Raw genomic sequence first — 22,805 nt, forward strand, 5'->3', positions numbered from 1 at the left:
GTTGGATTTGCGTTCGGGGCCTTATCACGCTTATCACACTTGTTGGTGGTCCGCCACGTGCTCGATGGATGCCGCCGAAGCGCAACTGTCATAAATCTTGCATACGCCCCGTGGGCATGCGCAGATCGGGTTCCGATTCCGCAGCGTTCCCAAAACATCGCCCCATTCATAAAGCGCGGCGATGTTTCTTGGCCGAGGACTCGGGCTCCGACTCGGATGCAGCACACCCGATGCTGGGAAGGAACGGACCAACAGTCTGCTGTCTGGGGACTTGGACACGCTCAGACAGTTTGCGGTGATTCCTTCGACGAGGCGGTTGCAGCTCGGCTCTCGAGTTGGTCGGAAAATCACTCACGGGATCCGTTTGAGTTGGGGAGCCCAGGGGTAAGGACTCAGGCCACGAATTAGCCACAGATAAGGGCCTAACATATTGCCAAACTAGTCAGTGCGGTTAGCAAAAAGTTTGCTCAAGTGTTGTTAAGTGCTGCGAAGTTAGCCGTGGTAGTTAAGTGCGCTCGAAACTGAAACTCGGCCCATTCGCAGTTGGCCCTCACACGTCGAAAGTTTTTTGGACCCAACCCTTCACTCTCCGCTCCTTCCGGGCCTGTCAAAATGTTTTGGCCCGAACTTTTCGTCCTGGCCCCCAACAATTGAAGTTTTGACAACGAAATTTAGTTAAGCAAAGCTGCCGCGGTTTCGTTTCTTTTCCGGCCCAACTGCAGAGCGGAGTTTGTGGAAAAGTGCGCTTTTCAGTCCTTCGATCCTGTTTGGTTAACTACGTGAACCGCCAGCAAAGTGAACAGATTGGGCGTGTGATGTGAATGTGAATGGTGAGTGCAGCGAACGTCCTGTGGAAACTGTACACTCGATTCCATCGATGAACTTTACTTCAAGCATTTTCCAAGGAGGTTTTTGAAGTATCTGAGATAAAAAAACTATATCACAATATCCACAGATCAATTAAAGTTTAAAGTTTTAATAACCATCTAGATTGAAAAATAATATCCGCATGCACACCATATATTGTGAGGATGAAAGCACTAGCTTCAGCTTTTTATGGAAAAAATCTTAAATTGGTTTTCGTTTTTTCTCGGGAATATGTCAATTATTATAGCTTCATTGAATTATTTCCCTAGAAACTCGTAGTCAAGTTTGGAAGCATCCGAAAGCATCCTCTTAGAGGCCTTTTGTTGGACATTTCAATGTGTTACTACTTCTGTAATTGCTACTTTATCGTAGCTTCGTGTCCCATTATGAAATGGACTCAAGGAGCCCACGAATCCCAGAGGGTCAGCCCCAGGCGCATAAATATGCCTCGGCTTGTTGGAGGGACCCACTCGCATTACAATACCCACTGAGAAGGACCAGAAATTGTGCGTGTCGCATCTATAATTAAGTGAATATAGAGCATGCTGGGCCCACCAGGAGGAATTTCCTGCCCCTACGCATTTCCCAGAACATTAGCACCAGAAATGGAACCGAACCGAACATGCCGTCTTGGCCACTGGAGAATGGATGTGCGGGGTATTTGAGTGGCATTTGCCAGAATGGCTGGCAATTGCATATGTGTTTGAGTGAATATGGGAATATAGAGAATGGGAATATTCATCATAGAGAATGGGGAAGTTCAAAGGACCCATATCGGCCAGTCGTCATGATTCTTGGTAATTTTTCAAGGTTCTGTTCCAACGGTTCCATCGAGTTCATAAAGTTCAAAATGTTACCTCAGCTCACCTCTTTAGCCCAACTGATTGCGCTTGATATTGTGGCGTCTGGTATTTCGGGACCCTTGTATTGTCAATAAGGACATTCTTCAACAACTCTGGCCAACATCAAAGGGAACCACACCCACATCCAAACACGAGGCGGGGAATCCCCCCGCCACTCGCCACACAGCAACTACAGGCGCCCAATCACAACACAACACAACACTTGCAGAAGGAAGCTGGGGAAGTCAATTAAATTAGCCATAATATACGGCAAATGTTTGCCTAGCTACTGTACAGTGGGGCCCCCGTGCACGGACTTAACGCCCTGTGTGTGCCAGTGTCCCTGTTTGCATTTGGCTGCTCATGAGTAATGTGCACACATAATTATGAAAAATACACAAGCCACTCGACCGAACGAACTACAGTGGAGCCTCGCTACGCTCGACGCCCTAGGTGCTCCACTGCTCCACTGTTTGTTTGCTTGTCTTGGTTGCACGTCTGTGCGAGATCTGTGCTTCAGACAACAAAACATCCAATTCCGCAGGGCAAATAATTTAATTACCGACTGGACGTTAACACAAATTTTACTGGTAATAAATCTAGAAGCTTCTTGGAAGAATATAATTTACGACTTATGACCCATTAAGCACTGCATCATGGGGGTAAATTAACTGATGATTGACCTGTTCACTCGCAAGCTCGCCTTCGGCCGAATGGGCAGCTAAAATGCGGGCAAATCATAAAATCTGACGAGTATCTAGCTCCTTAAATTTGATATCAAGCTGCAATTTCTGCCTTTAATCGAATGTCAAACATTTTCATCCAACACTTTCCCTGTCTAAAACTGGTAGCAATCAGGACTGTAACTTTGTTAGATATTGGTACAAGCCCATAGCCTGGCTGTCGAGTCCTGGCTGTCTGGTTACTTGAACCCGGGGTCAGCAGGACTATTTGTAGGGGTCCGTAAGCCATCCAAACATTTGCGGATCCGCCCATGATAACTCCGCTCAAGTGGCTCAACTCTCCGGAATTCCTAAGCAAGGAGCAGGGGGGGTGGGAAACAAAACACTTACATAAAGAACAAAATCTGCGATAAATCCACAAAACCGAAAAACCGAATAACGAAAAAATGCAGAAAATATACGAATGAGAGCATGAAAATTATGGGCAGCAATATTTTTGCCAGCTTTGTTGCTCTGCCATTTGGCATTTCTGTGGCCTAGACGACGACACACCCACAGAGACAGAAGGCATGGCTTAAATAAATAAAATAAATCAAAAATGTAAATCAACACTCAAACGTGTATCTGTGTGTGGCTAGGATAATAATTCGCACACATGTGTGTGGTGGGGCAAGAGTACGGATCTGGATAGGATAGTTGGGGCATACTATAGGGGGTTTTCAGATGGCGAACTCTCATTAAACCTGCCTCAGATTGCGTCTGCAGTCGTTCGTTGACTTTGGCTGTGTTTCTCGTGCGGTTTGTCATTTGGTGTCGGTCTGTAATGAAAGAAATCATGACAAAGCATTCATTTGTGGCCCCGGGAATTGTTTGGATTTCGAGTGTCAAAGAAAATATTAAATTATCCCAGGGCGCACAAACGCCTCTAACGAAGCATTTATTTTGTTTTATGGATATGGATTTCGGCTGACTGCGTATTGAGCAATAAAACCATTTACGTGTGCTCCATGAAAAATTCATGACTGCCCCAAATCTTCAAATGGCTCTCACAACTTTTAAGTGTAATTGGAGTCAAAACAATGCATGCTGCCAATTATTTGGGAATATTTGCTTTCACAAGTGTGTAGCAACTACGAGCATGCTTGTGCTCTGTTTTCCCAGGACTGCCGTCCGTCGCCCTGCAACTTCAATTAAAATGCAGCATCCTCGACGTTTCTCCTTCGATTCTGTCTCCGGGCGGACATTGAGAAACCTTTGACGAGTCTTAAACGGATTGCCAGCCAGGCGTTTCTCGGGCGTCTTCATTATGGAACACACAGTTGCCAGGCACTCCGTATAATTCCGTTCATCACTCCGTCTGTCCTGGCCCGCGGCCATGCCCATGCCCATTCCCGATCCCCTTTCCATTTGACTAACTGAAACGTGACAGCGAGTCGCCCTTCTGGAAGATGGCGGCACCCACCTCCTTCCACCCACCTGTCTGTGTCCAGAACCTTGTTACGGATCCCGAGTGGACAGACGGCTGGCTGGCAGGCTGGCTTCTTCCCGCTCCTTCTTACAGCTGTTTATAATTCCGGGAGGAATCCACTTCATTTTTATCAGCTTCATCACGGCATCTTGCATTTTTGAAATGAAATTGTCGTTCCATTTCTCTGGGCCCCCGTCATCAGCGCCCTCTTCATCGCCATCAGCATCTTTAATTCCATTGCGCGTTCTTTTTCACCTTTTCTGGCAGCGGCTCGTCATTCAATTTGACGCCACATTAATTCACTACGCTTTGCTCCTTTTGGTCAGCCGGATATTTGCATTCTCTCTCCCTTTAATTGCTTCGTTATGCGACGCGCCTGTGTATCCGCGCGGCCAACACGGCGTATGCGCAATTTAAGGACTTTTGCGTAGCAGCATCAGAGTTTAACATCCGACGGGTTAGCGGTAATAAATCTCGTTGAAGGTATCTCAAAGTATGCGATGGATTGAGACCATATTTAGATGGTTTTTGATTTCAAATGTACTAATCTTTTAGGCACTATTATATGTTATCTATAAACTTATCCTAACTAATTGCTTATTTGAGCATTAGTTCGCAGGCATTTAAGGACTTTCTGTGTAGCTGGCCACAAATAGTTAATGTGCACTTTCGTTGGCCTTTTATAGCCTAACTTTCGCCGCCCAGTTTCCGGATCCCTGCTCTTTGCCCGCTCCGCTCACTTCATCGGTCATTTCGCGCAGATTCGCTCGGCCTCCATTGTTTTGATTTCCGCCGCGCTGCTTGTCGAGTAGTCGAGTGGTCGATGTTCGGGTTCCGATGTTTTGGGTTCCGCACTGCGAGGTCCGGGTGATGCTTGAATGGCAAACAATAATAAGCGCCTTCTGCATCTTGTTGGCCCGTCCCCCGCCCGGAGGGCACTCCTCCCCGACAACCCCCCGTCCGGTCCGAGTCCTCGCTTCGATATGTATGTATGCCGCCCTACAGATTTAGAGCTCCATTACCATGGGGACAGATGGGACGCCGCAAAACGGAGCCGGGCAGGTTTGTTTGCCGTTGGGCGTTAGTTAAATTGGGCAGACAAATGCTTTCGCTCGCCAGTTTCCCCGCTTTTCCCGCTTTTCCCGCTTTTCCCGGCTTTCCCTCGTCATTTCCCGTGTGCAGTCCATGTTTCAGTCAATGACTGCAGTTAAAATCCTGCAAGTTTACCACTTTCGGGGCCTCTGGGAGCCTTTCGACTGACATGTGCTGAGGTCCAGGGCCAAGGATTTGTTTGGCCAGCGCATTTCTAGTTCAGTGTGTATAAAATTGGTCTGGCCCGGTTAAGTTTGGCAAATAGATCCATTGGGATTTGGCGCTTCGTATAATATTTAGTCAAATTCCATGACTAACCCAGTTTATTTCTTGCTCCAGCCAGGCGAGTGGGCCGCTCGAATCAATTTTTTCGTTGTTGCCATAATTTATTTCGACTTGGCCGGAGTTTCCAGTTTTTCCACTTACAATGTATGCCTCTGACACATTTCAAGGCATTTTCCGGCTGGGTTTGCGCTTTGTTTTCCTCCAGTTTTCAGTTTTCACTACTCGCCTGTGTGGATATATATGTATATTCATAAGCAAATACACAAATGGAGAAGTAAAGGAGATGGAGGGGAAAACAACTATTTGGCACGCTATTCAGCTGGAGTTTTCTATTATTTTTCTAAATTTTCTTGGCAAGCACAATTGTCGACAGCCGTCTAAGTGATTTTGTTTGTCGGCCCAGCAGAGAGGGACAGCGCGATGGCCTTAGAAAGAGACCGCTGCTGACCATGCACTTGGCAGCGAATCATCCGGAGCATCTCCCTCGGACTTTCATTTGCCCAATAGTCAGCGGGGACCTGTGCTCCGCATTGATTGCTGCTCCATGGCCTATTATACTTAAGTGCTTATCATAATTTGTGTAGTCTGAGTCTGAGTCTGCGTCTGGGTCTGAGGCACAAAGTCGAGTCAGGCAGCCCGTGTAATTCCGAATAGTCCTCCCAGCCGATGCGCATAAGTCGCCTCGGCGTTGACGGGAATCCCCCAGAGAGTCCGGGGGAAATGGATTTTCCAGTGCCGGAATAGAAGCCGAGAAAAACAAAGGCCCGGCGAAGAATGAGAAATGTAATACACTCGGAGGCACTTGGGACACTTGCTTCTCTACTTTCTTGAAGGCACTTTAACTTTTATGCTGCCATATTTCAAGCAGTTCCTGTTGTTCCGAGTCGCTTTTTCGCGTTTCGACGCCTTCGGCGATTTACCAGTTAAATGGGATTTATTTTCGAGTTTTTTCTCCGCTAATTCAAGCTACTGTGAACGGATGGGGGAGCGGGAATCGGATTTAATTGAAGGCAGCGGAAATGATTTATTGATTGGCAGCAGCAGAGGGCAATAGCGGTCACTACGGAATCCACAACCGATTTGATGTTAAATGTACATATATGCAGCAGTTAGTTTGCTTAAAACAGCAGATGGTAGTGTCTCTTTTTGAATTATTAAATTATTGCGGAAAAAATGAAACGGTTTCAATTTGGTTAATGAAGCAAAACATAAACACACACGCATGTATTTGCTCAATTTTCGATTTGGTCAATATTATTCAACGGATTAAAGGTTTAGTGCTGAAAGCCTAGCCGACTTATGCATTCGATGGCTGCAATAAAAGTAAATCCATTTTAGAGCTCAATCAATTTTCAATGTACTTTTCTGCTAGAGCATATTTAATTTGTCAATACAAAAAACTCGAGCTGAGTGACTTTAAATTTGTATTTAGTGTGTAGTCTGTTGCCTCTTCTAAAAATTAAATAAATCATGCCTGAAATCCACTTAAAGTGACGTTAAATCCGTTTCCAAGCCCCATGAGCGTTTTGTAGAATTTCCGATGTCCCGAAGAGCTCAGCAAACCCCAAAAATGAACTTTAAGTCGCAAATTTGGCTTGCAACCTTCCGCAACAAGCTCTGTGATGGCTATTTTGGATTACAGCCCCCACTTTTTTCCATCACTTTTCCGTCCTCGATTTTCCTTTTAGCATTGTGTATTTCTTTGTTTATCTGCTGTTCCACAGCTTTAGACAGCCCCTTACTTCAACTTTGGGCATATTATCTTTTCGAACTCTTTGTTCAGTTTTACTTCCTGTGGCATGAATTTGATGTGAAAAGTGTTTGGCCATATCGATTTATTGAATTAAATCACATTTATGGGTTTTTATGGCTTTTTATTTCTCCGCCAAGTGAAGTTGTGCAGTGATTTATATAACATTTTATTTTGCAGCCTCTTATGCTTGGGGAATTCTTTTTTGTTACCCGCAAAATCCATTAGACTGCGTATACTTGATAAAGTTCGCTTTTTGCTCTCCTCCAATAAATTCCTACAGGCACTTTGGAATTATGAATGGTCTTAAATATTTGCCTGTGCATCGGAATATTCCCTCGCATTTTTCGCTCTCTCTAATTTATTTCCGATCCTAATCTCTGCACATAATAAATAAGTCTGATTGATTCGCAAATAGCAGCGCACAAGTTTTGCGTTTTTGCGCTTTCGCACAACTTAACTTGGCACTTACGTGCCGCAGGATTTAATATCGAAATCGGATTTAAAGGCCATAAACCGGGCGGGCTTGTCACCACAAATGCCAGGGCCAAACATCAGGGCCGCCACCCGCGGCGCGATTTCGATGCCATCCCGGCGGATACGCAATATTTTCGCATTCATCTTCATTTTTTCGCATTGTAGTGTTATTTACTTGGCGTTTGTATGCCCTACCCTTTTCGGCCTCCCTACTCCCCTGTTTTTTTTTAATATATAAATAATGTAAATGTTGGTTCCTGTATGTGTGTGTGTAAGTGCTTTGGGCCACCAGCCGCGGGGATTCCATCGTGTTTGTCTACGTTTATCTTTGTCACCATCCGCCCCGTTGTCCCGATCAGATTTCTGCCCGACTTCGACAGCTTAATGTTCAGCCGCAGAATATTGGCGGCATATCAAGCCCATAATGTCGTCATTTGTTTCCTGAACGCCACACGTGCCAGTGGCACTTTTTTGTCATTTAATTATATAAGTCGAGTTACAACCCTTCGTTGGATCCCATCGAATTGGGCCCAATACATTTAGATGTCACTGCGTTGCATACTTATCAGTTGGCCCAGACTTTCCGGTGGCTAAGTGGCTTTTGGACTGGAAAGTTTCTGCTAAAGTTTTCGCTACCAATTTGAATGGATAATTCGACACAAGTTCTCTGCGGCTGTCAAGCCAGTTTCCAGCGAAACTTTACTTAACTGTCTATGTACTTTCAGCCCTGCTGTTGTCGTTCCTACCCGCTATCAATAAATAAATAATTCATAAATAGACAGGCGCATGTGTGTGCCAATAACACGGCGCGCTGAGGGATGAAAAATGAAAGCACATTAAATAAAATTCCAAAACGCCGCGCCTCAAGTGTCGCAAACACACATACATATAAAAAGTCAAGCACCACATTTCAAATTAGGACACCCGCCCACTTTCATGGGCGTGCCGTAGGGATGCCCTTAAAAAAAAGGAAGGAGCTTTGCCACAAGAAGCACGCGCATAAATACCAATAGAAATGTTCGCATAATGCAATATAATAAACGTCAGGAGCAGAAGTCGAAGCTGGGGGCGGGAGTCCTCCGCAGGACGGAGTCCTCCGTTCGGGATCGGGATCGGGGTGCGGTCTGATTGCGTGCTGATAACCCTTTTTTTCAACTTTCCCATAAGCTCCGGCGAAAACTGTGGCAGCGCTGCATAAACCCGTTCACATAAGTACGCATATATGCTTTAAGTTAGCCAAGCGAAATCCAATTTGACTAACAAGACATTGTCACTCAAAGCCAGGGGTAACCGCAGGGGCAGCATGGGGGGTAGCCATGGGAGGGGAAAATCCCGGGGAATCTGCTCATGAGCATGATCGAAGCCAGTGACATTTCACCCTCATAACCTCTTGTCTTGCGGTTTGAACTGCAAATGGCGATTAGGCCACTTATAAATGCATGCATTTAATCACAGAAAGTTGTTACACAGGGATTAGGGCCAGACTCGAAGCTTTAAACTGGGTGCCATTAACATTTATAATTATATTACATTATTAAAATATATTTCCTTTAAATTTTGTATATTTCTACACGTGTGCCAGCTCAGCAGCACAAATCGCTTAAATTCATTTAAGCCAGACGCCGACGACGGCGACAACAAATTCCTGGCTTAAACCGCCGGGCGACGGGCGCATCCGCTCATTAGGCTGAGAGACGCCAAGGAGCATCCTGCCCCATCCTCGATGCGTACGTGAATGTCCTTTATGGCGGCGGGATCAGTCACTTGGTAGTCGGGCTGTCGGGCTGTCAGCGTCAATGCGGCAACCGCCAGCCGCAAAATCTGTACAAAGAAATGCCATAAAACGCCAGCCGCAGTCACGACACCCAAAAACCAAAAACGGTGATATGAACGAAAAATGCGGCTATGGCAGTTGGGCTCCGAAATTTGCCGCCAACGGATGGCTGTTAACATAATTCATTTTATGAGCCAACTTTAACGCCATGAGCCCCCGAATTCCGGCCGAAAGACTAACGGCCTTTAATTAAAATATCTCAGGGGATTTGAAAGATTGTGGACTTGGGAATTCGCCAATATGGAAATGGCCCTTAAAGCTGAAACTCATTTCTGCTCATAAGCGCGGTAGCTGTATTAGTCCGCAAAAGGAAGGGATTACACTTTTTCACTAACCACATTTGCTGAGTGCTCGACAGCAGCTCATCTTCGGCTAAAAGCCAAAGCGGCGAAGCCAGCTAATGGTGTCACTTAACAGGGAATGGCAAATTAGCGCGGATTGCGCACTTTTTGCCAAGAATCAGGAGCTTTAAGGAGGCAAGCACGGAGAGCACTCCATTCATTCAGGTGGGCAGCACATGGACGACAGGTGTGGGCTGAGCAGCTGTTGACACACTCTGCAGATACAGATACGGATACAGATACAGATACGGATACAGATGCAGATACAGATACAGATATGTTCGCTTGCATGTACGACATGTCGTATAAGTATTTTAATTAAGCATCAAGAGGCGGCACAAAAACACATGAAGAGCAAGTTTCGCGTTTTAATTAAGGCCCTCCAAACTAAGAAAGGCGGGTGCTTCTTAGTCGCAGGGTTCAGACCCAACCCTTCCATCCTTCAACTTCAGTGGCCCCGGGGGATCGGAAACTTTCCATTTAAGCTAAACTCACAGTTAAAATTTAATTTACTCAGCACAAACTTGCGGCGGCAGCTGCGCTTGCAGAATGCGAAAAAAGTGCAAAATGTGGGACGAACGCGCACGCCGTTCGTCATGCGGATTACTCATACGCCGGGTTGGGCGCCCGAGATGCGGAGGCTGGATAAAGCCGGGCTGAAATATCAGCTCCCAACTCCTCGGGCGACAGGTGGCGGGGACAACAACGAGAACAACATGAACGGCAACAGCAGTGGCTGAAACAACATCCTGGGAGCAGGTCCACCAGCCCACCAACTTCCGTTTGGGCCAAAACACGCCTTAAATGGCTTGCATTTAAACGCCCGCGTATATGTATGAATAAATATTGCATACATAGGTGCCAGCTGGCTGTTTTTATTCCGCCTGCGACTGAATATTACAGCACTTTATTTATCTGCAGCGAATAAAAACATTTTTAAGCTGCGAAGGGCAAACAACTGCCGAAAAATAAGAGTGTTTCAGCTTAGGATCTCAATTCCATTCGCCAAAGTGCGGCCAAAATGTTTGGAAAAACAATGGATACACTGGGAAAATTGAGAAATTGAGACTTGAATGGCACTTGTCTCCTCCAGATATCCGAGTTCTACAAAGTTGTAAACACATTAGACCGGAGTACAGACTATAAAAACTCACCTTTATATCTTATAAATGCATTGTTTTTCCACTGGTTAAATGGTTTATGAATGCATATTAAATGTGCATGTGGTATGCCATTGCAGTGCAGACACTCGAGTTTCAGCAATGGCAATGCACTGAAAGTAAACTTAAATTAAATAGCGACAAAGTCGCAGCGCCAGAGGAATGGAGTGGAGCAAACTTAGCATGCCTTTAACAATCAAGTCGGTTTTACGTGCTACCCACTTGGCGTTTTGTGGTCGTGCTTGCCAATCGAGCACTCGAAAGTTCCCCTGTACGGCAATCCGTTCGCAGTTATTTTAGTTTGCTCCTGCAGAAGCTCCATTGTACTGGGTCCTCAATCCTGCCGGAGCTACTGGAGTCAATCAGAGCCAGATGGATGCGGTAAGCATCTCCAATTGCCGGGGAATGCCCTCTTCATTAGGTTTGTGGGCGGCGCCCCTCAGTCTCCTGGCTATTTGCTGAAATTGTGTTTTTCCTCTGAAATTTGATTTAAACCAAGTGCTCGGTTCGAGTGCAGTGGGAAAAGCAATAATCCGGTGGATCATCTGTGGGTCACAACTGCCAGAAGTGACATCCATTTGCATAGACAATAACGGAATGCTCGGTAATTGGTTGGATCGGGAGCCGAATAATAGGCCGTCTTGGGTTTCACTCTGGGCCATTATCACAGGGAATATTTCATGTTTTCCCACCGAAAATGCCAGCCCCTTTGTTCAAGGCCAAGGCTACAAAAGTCGAGTGTAGAAGTTTAGCTCGTAAGTATTTCTACGTGATTTTATTGCTTCTATGCCAGCAGAATGGGTAACAAGTGGGGCCAGGAGTACGTGCACCGCAGATGAAAAATACATCCAAAGCAAACATTTCAGCTTGCCAGTTCTTTCTGCTCCCAAACCCATGGATTGCTCTCGGTCTTTGTGCCCAAATCATTTTGTGGTTCATTGGAGGCTACAAAGACGAAGGCAACCACACAGAAAATCCTGCGTGATACTGTGGATGAGTTAGAGTTAAGCGATAATTCATTTAGCCGCGTTCGGAGCAGGTACCGTGTCAACAGGTGCCTTCGCAGCTATTTCCAATCTATATGCAGCAATCGGGCTGAGCAAACGTGTATGCATTGTGAGCGGAGCACCAGGACAACTGGTTTCCCTCGGCTGACGAGGTGCGAAGTGGGCGATGGGCTGTGCAATTCACTTGACGACTCCTGCAGTGGCAACAATTTCCCCTTGTCAAGTTTACTACTGCACAGGCACTTCCACGGATGGCAGTAGATGTCGAATCCCTGCCTTGCTCACATTGTCACGAGGTGCGACATCGTTAACGAGGATTTATGCAGATTCTCCATCCGGCAACAAGTCTTTCAAACAACTCTGCTGAGCTGTCTACATAGTGGAGCTGAGCATGAAAAATCGTCTGAGTTACGCAGCATAAGGACTCCGTTTATATATTTAAATCGGGCGGGCCTCGGAGCTCCTTGGAGATCTGACATCAATAGGTATACAGGCGAATGAAAGTATCGAAACGAAGCACAACTCTTTTGTTACACCTATCTCATAGTTTACACAGTAGACTCTCAGAACACGAACGGGGTATTGAACTTTTATATAGAATTACAAGTTTATAGCTAATGCTGTTTTCATCTGCCAAAGGAGCTTGTGAGACAAACTGCAAAAAGCGGTCTTCAGACCACGTTTATTATAATTTAACCCACTTTGCACACCTTGCGGACCACTTGGATGCACTCAAATGGCCACATCATTAGTTTTGCGTGTGTAACTTCGTGCACGGCACGTCTGGAAATGTACTTTCTAATTGTCCTGGCATAGCTGCCAGGAAATTCAGATTTGTTGCGCTTGGCCATGTGCCCAAATCCCAATCCCACCTACCTTAAACCCAGAGCAGAAAGTGGAAATCCCAAAGTAGACGGCAAGGACGAGACTCAAAATAGTTGTCCTGTCTAAAAGGACATTCCTCTGAAAGGGGGCGTTTCGAGTGCAAAGTGTGTGTAAATAAATCAAAGTTTATTTAGTGACAGACACTTTGAGATGGGACCAAACGGGCTGGCTGTGTGGGGGGTGGGCGTGCACTTTGATTCACCGAGGTTCAAATTTCCGCAAGCCAAATGCTAGAAATGAGCTTCAATTCAAAGGGCCTGTGCAATATGCCATACAAAGCTGGGGGCTGATGGGAAATGTTATGAATGTGCAATCAAACAGCTGGCAGCTACCCGGGCAGGTGACAAACCGGGGGAAGCTGGGAAAACAGAGGAAAACCAGGGGAAACCAGGGGAAACCAAGGAAACCGAGTGAGGCCCCCCACTGGGAAAGCTTAAGAAATGAGCGCAGAGGAAGGGGTCGAGGCAACCAGCAACAACACAATGAAACTTGCCAGCGGATATTAAAACTACTTTACAGCTGCTTTGTGGCAGCCAGCTTCCACTTTCCCAGGCTTTTCATCCCATCCGCCCCTGCATGCACTTGACTTTTCGCCATGTGCATGTGTTGGAGGGATCTTCTTGCCCGGTACTCGTTGGCTCTATGGGAGTATTACTTCCGCCGGAAGTATGCAACAGGCTAGGGAAACCACTCGTCGAACGTTACGCGGATGCTCCAGAAATTCCCGGTATAATTGTGAATTTTCCCTGGACTGACAATCAAAGAATTACTTTCGCCCATATGCTCCTTGTTTTGGGAGGAAAAAAGGCTGTAGCAAGAAAAAAACTGAACCAAATATGTAAAGTCACATATTGCTAAGCTCGTAATTACATTCTCGATCGATTGAGAATTAAATAGGAAAATTTTAATTTTTGAAAAATTTTCGAATATAAAAGTGATGTATCCCCTATGAAAAAAGCGAAAAATTGTTAACATTTTTTTTTGTCGAAATTAACCAAAAAATACTGAAAATACTGTATGATGGCAATTAGCTGCACAAAAATGTTTTCCTTGCCACTTTCGGTTTCATTTTGGCCAAGATAGGGGGATAATTAGCTAGAAAAAACGTTCTAAGCATCCATATTTTGTGTTTATGCATTTAAGAACAATTTGTAACATATTTGTTGTTTGTAATCCGTATTATCTGGATAGCTTTCCAAATAGCCATTACTCGGAAATGGAAGCGGTCCTTTGAGTGCGCTGTAGCACCGCGATTGCTTAGCTAACTTTTCTCATTCTTCGTGGACTGTTTGCCTTTGATTCTAATTTATGATCCGTGCAATTTGCGAACTTCATTCGGGGTCCTGCCCACGGCACCTCTTTACTTACTCAGAGTTATTATGTTTGTTGGCTGCGTTCCGGTATAAATTATGAAGGCGGTGGAGTGGTGTTTGACTTAGGAGCGCCGCAAGAGCACTCACTTTGCACTTTCCATCTTGGAGGGCAGCGATTTGGGTTTTTCTGCTCCACTAAATCCATCTTGGATTCAGTGTTATATTTAGTTGGAATCCGCTCCTGCTGCTCGCCTTTGGCAGAATCGCTGCTTGCTTTTATGTGTTGTTAACACGTGTTCGAATCATAAAGCTTAACTCGCTTTGAATATCCTTTATGGCAGCGCGCCATTGTTATGCAATGTCCTGATAAATGGCTTTTCAGAGCCAACTCTGTGGCCGTTATCCTGCATTCTAAGGCACCGAGAACGCATGTAAGCCCGGCTCTGTGAGCGTGCCAAGCCCTTTGTGAGTGTCTCAGGAACACTCGTGGTGGTCCCTCCCGCCGGCAGGAGTCCTCCCAGAAACAGAAAGCTGCAGGAGCCAGAGGCAGGAGTCCTGTCCGTACTCTCACGTTTCCATTCCACAGATGTCCACATTTAAATGGTTTTGCAGTTACAGTTTGTTCGTTGCTGGTCGTTTTATGATTTTAATTAAGAATTACTAGCAAATCCCTACAGAAATAAATATGGCACAGGCTTACATACGGGTAAAATGTCCTTACATTTCGGCTTCTGTCTTACTTTAGCGGCATTTAATTATGGCTGTCTTCTATATTTGGAATTTATTTTGCGACTTCTTTCGACACATTAACCTAATTGGCCACCCCCACTCAGCTGCTTGATTTCCTGGCTAATAAATTGTTTTGGGATTACACGGATACTTAAAAGTGTATCTCAGCATTTTCATCTTCGGCACAACAACTTTTCGAATTTACCATTTGGCTCTCGCAAAAGGTAAGCAACTGTCAGTCGAGTGGGAGGGGGGTGGAATTGGGAATGGGATTCTAAACCTAATCCTTTGAAATGGTTTTTTAATGTGTGGGTCCTGGCGATGGTTCAGTGCCTCCACCTTGTCTCCGAATGGGATTAAATGTTTTTCGGGCGGGAAGCGAACTTTTGGGTTCGGGCCGTCGTCGGGCTATTAACACCTTGGCTTATTGTTAATTAGGCCCGCTTGCTAACTGATATAATCCCCGGAGGCTCGTCCTGTGGGCCAAACTTGATTTGTCAACTCGGTTAATTACTGGTTTCGAGAGCGACTGCTAAGACATTAATGGCATTAATTAACTGATGGCTCCGGGCTCAGCCCATTCAGACACTCAACGACCGTCGGATGGGGACTCAGCCTCGCGGGCCAGGAATTGATGGCGTTTGAGCCAAGGCAATGGCTAATTGGAGCTGATTAAATGGCCTGGATGGAGGCTGGTGTCAGACTTAAAGTCCCGGCTTAGTGTGCGGAGTATTAAATGCCTTCTGCGGATGGTATTTTAATATCCTTTCGCTTCACCCTCGCAAAGAGCCAGCTTAAATACCTGCACATTCCGTTTACAAGATTTTTGCTGTCTTACCAAAATCCCCCACCACTTTTCGGCGGTAAGCAGATATGACAATCACAAAGTGCTCCAGACCATGAGCTGAGCGAAAACAGAATGTCATAAAAATACACACTTGTGCCACTTGGGCCACACTCGCATACTCGTATGCACAAAGGAACACACTATGTGTGTAATCCAGGAGCCGGGCAGCAATAAGACAGGACCTCCTAGGTTCCATAAGCCAGATTCCCGATGCTGGGATAATGGAGGCGAAAGACGCGTCGGAGCAGACAAAATAAAATCACATTTTCGGAGCCAGAGCATTTATGATCCATTATGCTATCAACTAGGGGCTCCGGCTTTGTTTTCGCCCATAAAAAATGGCTGGGAATGAATGGGGGCTTGGGGCATTGGCCACAAGGTCAGAACGTGGCAGAGTGATGTATACATTCAAGAGCACTTTATCGCCTGGTGGCTATGATTTGACTATAATTTTAGTTGTCTCTGAAGAGCTCATGGGAACAGGTGCAGCTCCTTTCAAATCGGAATATGCAAATAGGTTTTAAAGAACTCATAGCCGGAACGTGGGCTTTAAAATATTTACCCCTGACTGGTCGGGGAATTTCATATATGACCAGACCCAGACCGACATTCCGGTGCAAATATGCAGCATGTTGTCACAGGGCATTGTGGGTAAAATAAGTTAAATAAAATGAAATAAAACGGAGTATGCATATGTGTTTGATCAAATTGCAGTCACTTGTTGGCGCGGTTGTGTGGGTGTGTTTATTGTTGACACATTTTGAGACGTACCCTGCAATATGGATATCAAGTGCGAATGCCATGGCTCGGCACTAGAGAAAGTACAAAACATGTCGTGGAGGTGAAAGTTGGGCCAACTGCGATGATAATACGCCCTCTGATGCACCGAGGGGGGGCGTGGCACTCGAGAACAAAAACGCTTAAGTGGTTCAATGTCTATGGAGGAGAGGCACCCATCAACCATCCAGTCCGCCCAACCACCCACTTTGACGTTGATTGTTGAGCGATAAGAGCGTTGCCCTAATGACACTTGGCCCGGCACTCTTGGCCCGGTCGGGATGTCCTTCAGCTGACGTCCTCGTAGGCGGCTGAGTGGCGGCCATTAATGCATCGGATTAACCCGACCATATGCATCTACGGGTGTATCCTCCGGCGAAGCTCGTGTATCCTTCAATCGTGCTGCGCCGCAGACAATCGCATTAATCATTTAATTGTGACCGCAAAAGCCCTACCATATTAACAATCAATTAATGCTATGCGAATAGGTTTTTTATCCCAATTGTTTTTATCTGCACTCGACTATGCGCACCATATGCTATTGATATTGTTTAATCCGATTTAAAAGGGACTGAATCGGCCAGCGCCATGCCTTTGATTTAATTCACGGCCTCGGATGAATAAAAAACACAGCAAATATTATAAATTAAAAGGCCGTGCAAATCAGTGGTTTCTATTGTTATTACTTTGCATTGCTGCTCCATTTATCCACACTGTGTCGCACAATTATTCAAGTGCCACGGCCACTAATTGTCCATCCTGCCAACGGTTGAGCGGACTTAAAAACACCGATTGCATTGACAAAAAGTGTCAAAACCATTTCATGGCCCATTTAACCGGCGATTACAACAAGCCAAAAGCGCGCAAAATAAAGCCAAATCCGGATGCAGCAAATGAGCAACATATAATGAAGCTCCTAAATATGTGGACATGGGACACAATAGTATCCAATGGTATTCAGTTGAAGGAGCTAACTGGCCGGAAAACAATGGGAATTAGAAGTGCAGTGCAGTGAAGTTAGAAGGGCAGATGTGAAGTTCGCTTTTAATGACGTGCATATTTGCTGATTTTAATTTAATCACTAATTACGCGAATGCAAGTTTGCATTTATGAGGCCACCGCAGTGTTAATTCCGTTCAAAATAGTTGGAAATAATTAAATTGAGCTTCATAGTTCAGTACTTTACATATGTACGCATACGTATGTGCTCCTCATTATACATCGAATTAATAATTTATGCCGAAATGTGCAATTTCACGTTGTTTTCCACATCAAAGAATATTCAGGCGCGCCGCGGCACGCACTTTATGTTTCAGTTAGTTATAGTTTATAAAAACGCATTTGGCAGATAATTATGTGGGCTCACGCTCTAATCCAGATGGCTTCTCGCAGCTATAGTTTTCAATCCAGGTGACCCGTGCCAGTTAGTTCGACCCATTCCCATTCCCTCCAAATCCCATCAGTCAAACTTTTCTTACCCCCACACGTACAACCCGAACCCGCTTAGTCATTTCAAATTCAAGTATATAGAGTACATTGATTTTGGACGAGTTAGCCACAATGTTCATCCGCGGAGATGCGCCACAGGCTTCCCGGGGCAAGATTCCCCAGATCCCCAGCTCCATGACGCCCTACGTGGCGGCAGTGACGCGCGGACCCTACACAATGACCAATCCGGTGTACAACACCCACAACCCCAACCTGGTGGGCTTGGATGGCCAGGTGGAGGAGTCCCGGCCCAAGCACACCTTCAATGTGAAGAGGCAGGAGCTGGAGAGCAACTACAGGCACCACCAGCGCCTGATCCCTGTGCCCACTACCCGGAGGACGATGCCCAAGACCAGATCCCACATAGTGATGAACGAGCAGCGAGAGCTGTATCGTCAGCACCGCGATCGAATGTCCAACATCAAGGGCAAGGTCAACACCTATCTGCCGCCCCCGAAGGTCCAGATCGAGGGCAATGGCATGGAGCTGTCCTACATGGAGATGCTGACCGCACTCTACAAGAAGAGCAACAACACGCTGCGGACCTTCACCAAGTCGCCGGAGCGACTGGCGGCGGGCAGGTGGCGGAATGCCAGCTTGGCCCGGGAGAAGGAGCGCCGCCAGCTGGAGAAGAACAAGGAGTTCCACAAGGGAGGCGGGCTGTTTGACCCGGAGGCGGGCAAGTCGAAGCGCTACAAGCCCAAGTCCTCGGGCTCCTTCAGCTGCGAGATTCCCATGCACGTGCTCCATCGCTATGAGAACTTGATGGACCAGTGCGACGTGGGCGTTCTGTGCAAGCTGCTGCGTCCGCAGATCTACCTGGACATCGAGGTGCGGGAAGCCCGTATCCAGGGCAGGCTGATCATCCAGCTCTTCACCGAGGCCTGTCCGCAGGTGGTGCTGGAGTTCATGAGGATCTGCACCCAGAACAACAGCAGCGCCATCGTATTCAACCGCGCCCTGGCGCCCATTTGGATGGAGGGACGACTGGCCATGGATCCGCAGAGAAGCACCGAGCTGACCAACATCGAGCACGACTTCGAGGTGCTGAACCACGGAGTGGACGCCGGAATCCTCTCCTTTCCCAGTCGCTATGTCAGGGGAAACGCCCGGACTGCCGTCAACTTCACCATCAGCTTTAAGCCCCTGTCCATTCTCAATGGCAGGAGGATCGCCTTCGGGAAGGTTCGCAAGGGCATGCAGCTCCTGGAGAGGATTCAGGTCGCCGTCGGACACCTGCCCATGAGCCACAACTTGATCTCGCTGACGGACTGTGGAGTGATTTGAAAGGTGTAAAATTCCCAGTAGATAGTTGGGATCTACTCATAAATTTTCGAAGAAAATTAATTAGGATCGATTGCTGCTGTAAACCACAAATAAATGGTTAATGTGCATAGATACATAGATACGAGATACACTTGTGCATATATTCCAAGTATATTAAATGTGGAATTGATGGATCACAATCCCTGTGGAAATGCTGTCAGCTCATATGTTTGCTCCTTCATAGCAGTATACTTAGATATTTCAGTTTTCCGTTTGAATCAGGCGAAGCAAGTCACAAAGCTTTATTTATATAATTTTTTTTAAATTCAGTAAGTTTGCTCACTTCAAATCCTTTACGGAATCGATTCATTCGGTAGTAGGAAATCCACGACATGTATATGGTTTGTGATGGATTGAACAGCCCCAGGCTGCAGGGCGGAAGGGACGAAACGGAAGCGGAGGGGAGTCAGTGGCCGTTTCCGGACAAGTACCACATGAGGAACACGCGGATCCTTAAGGTGTCAAAGGCTCAGATCAGCGAGGTGCCCATGGAGGTACTCGAGGCAGCTCAACAGGAGCTGGTGAACATCGTCAGCTTGGATGGCAACAGGCTGCGCGAGATGCCCAAGGATCTGCCCTTGCTCTCCGAGCACCTCACCCAGTTGGTCCTGAACAAGAACCAGATCTCCTTCGTTCCCACCAACATCTCGCAGTACTCGAAGTTGACTGACCTGAGCCTCTCCAACAATCTCCTGTGCGACTTGCCCATGGAGTTGGGCGGACTGCAGCTGCTCCGCAATCTGGACATCTCACACAATCGCTTCCGCCAGTTGCCACGCTGCATCTACGAGCTGGAGAGGCTGGAGTCCTTGTCGGCCCACGACAACCAGATCCGCGCCATCGATGCTAGTGAATCGGGCCTGGGCGGAATGCGGGAACTGAAGATATTGAACTTGGGTAACAATGACATCGAAATAGTGCCGCCGATCTTGGGCAAAATGCAGAATCTCAGGGAATTGGAGCTGTGGGGAAATCCCTTCCGCCAGCCCCGCCACCAGATTCTATCGATGGGGACTTCGGCGCTGCTCAGCTACTTGCGCACCCGTATTCCCATTTAAATCAGATATTGTTTAAATCAACTTGCAAAGTATTGCTAAATAAATTGACAACAGTCCGGTTTAGACCCTAAGTCCGTAGTTTTGCTGAAATTGTGCTCAGGGAAGATTCCTCCTTGGTCGGCTGCTGGCAACCTGAGTTTGCTGAACTCGTAATGATAGTAGGCTCTGATTCCTGCATCATCAAATCAAATAGGTCAAAACCTAGTTGACACTACTATACTCTTACTAGTTACATTTGTGAGGCCCGAAAATGTCCAGAAGTTCGAGGCTGTCGGTAACTGAAAATCAGCGCAAATCCACTCAAGTGGTAAAGAAGGCGGTTACGTAAGTTGGAACCCGCAATCGTCCACAGCTTCAGACTCTTGACCAGCTCCGCATTTGTCCATCCCCTAGTCGCAGTCGATCCTACGATGGAGATGCGTTCGTCAATCTCTTCGCCCATCGCGGAGCCCGAGACATCATGATCTTGGATAGCCACGGAGTGCCGCTCCGATCCACCTGCAGCCAGAGACGCACCTTCCTGTTCGTCTCCAACCTGAAGCCGCTGCTCTTCATGGCCCGCAACGTGGTCAGGGATCTGGACCCCTCGAACGACATAACCTTCATGCGGATTCGCTCCAATATGGGCGAAATCCACATGACCCTGGGCACGGACTTCATTTTGATCGTTGTGCAGAAGCTGAGGAGGCTCAGGAGCAGCTCGGTACCATAAAACATTTCCGGTCGTTGTGCGTGTGTGTGCGAATGTTAATTCCAGTTTACCCATATTCCACCTAAATTAAATTGCATGCAATTGCGGCAAATGAGCAGAGGTCGCAGTGGATTGGGCGGAAAATTGGGAAATTTAGGAAAAGCCCAGCGAGCGCAGAGCAAACTAATCCGTTTATGCAGCGCTTGCAATCCGGAAAACGCATCAAAGCGGCAATTAGTGCAGCCTCGGATGCGTCAGTTGTATCGGGGCTTGGAATCCAACGACCTCTCAATTGGGTCCGCCACATTCATTAATCTTCGCTGGTCTTTGGTCGTTGGCCTTTGGCTTTCCGAAAGCCACGATGCAGCTTCATTAAAACCCAATCACGCTGGCTGTCAGTACGCCGAAAACCCCACTGCGCATCGCTCGATGGCCACAGATTACCGGAAAAATTAAAGGATAATGGCAATTACACTTGGGCGGGCTCACAACGTGACTTCCGGGAAATCGTTACATGAGTATCCAGAGTGTTTCAGTTCGCAGGAGATGCCACAACTTTGAGTACTCGGATTTCCATATCACCTGTAGAGCGAATAAAATATTCTGGCTTCCTTCGCAGATCCATTGGAAGTCAGGATATGAAGAGTAACATAAAATCTATACAAATACCCGTGGATCAGTTTACCCAATCAAACAGGCGATGAATATATTCAATATTTGCATGCCTCATTTTGGCTTGCCTCGTAATTTATAGAACAAAAAGTCACAATTTCCCAGGGGACGAGATGCTAAACTCATACAATGAAATCTGGCTGCTTTGTGCCCATTGTTTGGCAAATAATTCGGCATTGTTTTAGTTTCCAATTGCCCGTGTTTATTCAACCTGTTGTTGGAGCAGGGATACGAGTACGCCATTTGGCCGGGGGCTTACGAATGTATTTTGGCGGTGTTTGAGCTGCCAGGATACATGTGCTGCCCGTTGGTTCCGGGCTCTTTCATTATTCAATGTGCTGCAAATATTTATGGCTCGGCCAGACAGAGCAGCAAATCCGCTAAACGCAAGTGTTCCCTGGTTCGGGAGTAGGTGTGCCCGTTATGAATGGGTTTCGAAGCGGGATAATCCCCCTATCGTATTACTGGCCATGCTGAAAGGCCGCAATCGCCGGCTCCATCGGTTGGCACATCGCTCGACGTGATTAAGTGACCAAACAGCGGACCGTTCGACACATGTTGACATTTAATTTATTCGATGCGATTCGAGTCGATTCGATTCGATTGGATTCGATCGGAGTCGAATGCGGAATGCGAATGCGTTGACTTTCAATGAATATTCGAGAGTTATTAATAATGTAAAAGCCAGAATTTACATGGCAGCCACTCCAGTGAAGTGTGAGCCACTGCGTCTGCCGTTTTAATTGCCAGCCTTATTTAAAGGCGCCTCGGTTTGAGCCGCGCAAATGTCCCTTCCTCGGTTCAGCTGCCCGACTTGGCCCGAGGATCCGAAACCGGATCCCAAACCGAATCAGAATCCAAGTGCTCCGACGTCTGGAACGCGCCGGATCGTGAAATTGCGTGCAAGCGAATATAACTCGAAAGGGTTAAGGGCCATTTGGCCAGACGACTACCAATTGGGCCTTCGGCGATTGTGTAAACCGATTTCCACTCCCATCAGGGGGAGTTGAAGCCACATGCCACATGTGTCGCCGTTTATCTGCGGCCCACCAAAGCCGATTACCAACTGTATTTGTCATAGTGCACAATGCAAATAGTATATAGTAAATGGTAAATAGTAAAACCAATTATTAAACAATAATAAATCCAGCCTAACAGTTCCGTAGTTCCATAGAAATATGGGCCACACACGATCTGCCAAGTGAACTCCATC

The 22,805-nt window shown here is 46.6% G+C and overlaps 4 protein-coding genes across 4 annotated transcripts in view; all 4 read left to right on the forward strand.

The window, feature by feature from the left end:
* The first annotated feature begins 260 nt into the window (after positions 1-260).
* LOC6736067 (5-hydroxytryptamine receptor 1D) overlaps positions 261-22,805 on the forward strand; it is a 35,255-nt gene continuing 12,710 nt past the window's right edge. Inside the window, exon 1 of the mRNA XM_039291463.1 lies at positions 261-384. The gene's annotated coding sequence lies outside the window, so the exon portion shown is untranslated. The remainder of the gene's footprint in view (positions 385-22,805) is intronic.
* On the forward strand, positions 17,778-19,253 carry LOC6736064. Its single transcript, XM_002082929.4, has one exon. It carries the CDS (start codon positions 17,918-17,920, stop codon positions 19,130-19,132), a length of 1,215 nt encoding a protein of 404 aa, XP_002082965.1. The 5' UTR covers positions 17,778-17,917; the 3' UTR covers positions 19,133-19,253.
* LOC6736065 (leucine-rich repeat-containing protein 40) lies at positions 19,338-20,300 on the forward strand. The gene has a single exon (XM_002082930.2). It carries the CDS (start codon positions 19,504-19,506, stop codon positions 20,227-20,229), a length of 726 nt encoding a protein of 241 aa, XP_002082966.1. The 5' UTR covers positions 19,338-19,503; the 3' UTR covers positions 20,230-20,300.
* LOC6736066 (dynein light chain roadblock-type 1) lies at positions 20,395-21,036 on the forward strand. The gene is made up of 2 exons (XM_002082931.4): positions 20,395-20,553; positions 20,623-21,036. The coding sequence occupies exons 1-2, from the start codon at positions 20,480-20,482 to the stop codon at positions 20,939-20,941; spliced, it is 393 nt and encodes a 130-aa protein (XP_002082967.1). The 5' UTR covers positions 20,395-20,479; the 3' UTR covers positions 20,942-21,036.

The sequence above is a fragment of the Drosophila simulans genome, chromosome 2R (assembly GCF_016746395.2).
Source record: "Drosophila simulans strain w501 chromosome 2R, Prin_Dsim_3.1, whole genome shotgun sequence".
NCBI lineage: Eukaryota > Metazoa > Arthropoda > Insecta > Diptera > Drosophilidae > Drosophila > Drosophila simulans.

Coding starts and splice junctions, on each gene's coding strand:
- LOC6736064 (XM_002082929.4), top strand. CDS start 17,918: ATGTTCATCCGCGGAGATGCGCCACAGGCTTCCCGGGGCAAGATTCCC.
- LOC6736065 (XM_002082930.2), top strand. CDS start 19,504: ATGTATATGGTTTGTGATGGATTGAACAGCCCCAGGCTGCAGGGCGGA.
- LOC6736066 (XM_002082931.4), top strand. CDS start 20,480: ATGTCCAGAAGTTCGAGGCTGTCGGTAACTGAAAATCAGCGCAAATCC. Junction 20,554..20,622: donor GTGGTAAAGAAGGCGGTTAC/GTAAGTTGGAAC, acceptor TCCATCCCCTAG/TCGCAGTCGATCCTACGATG.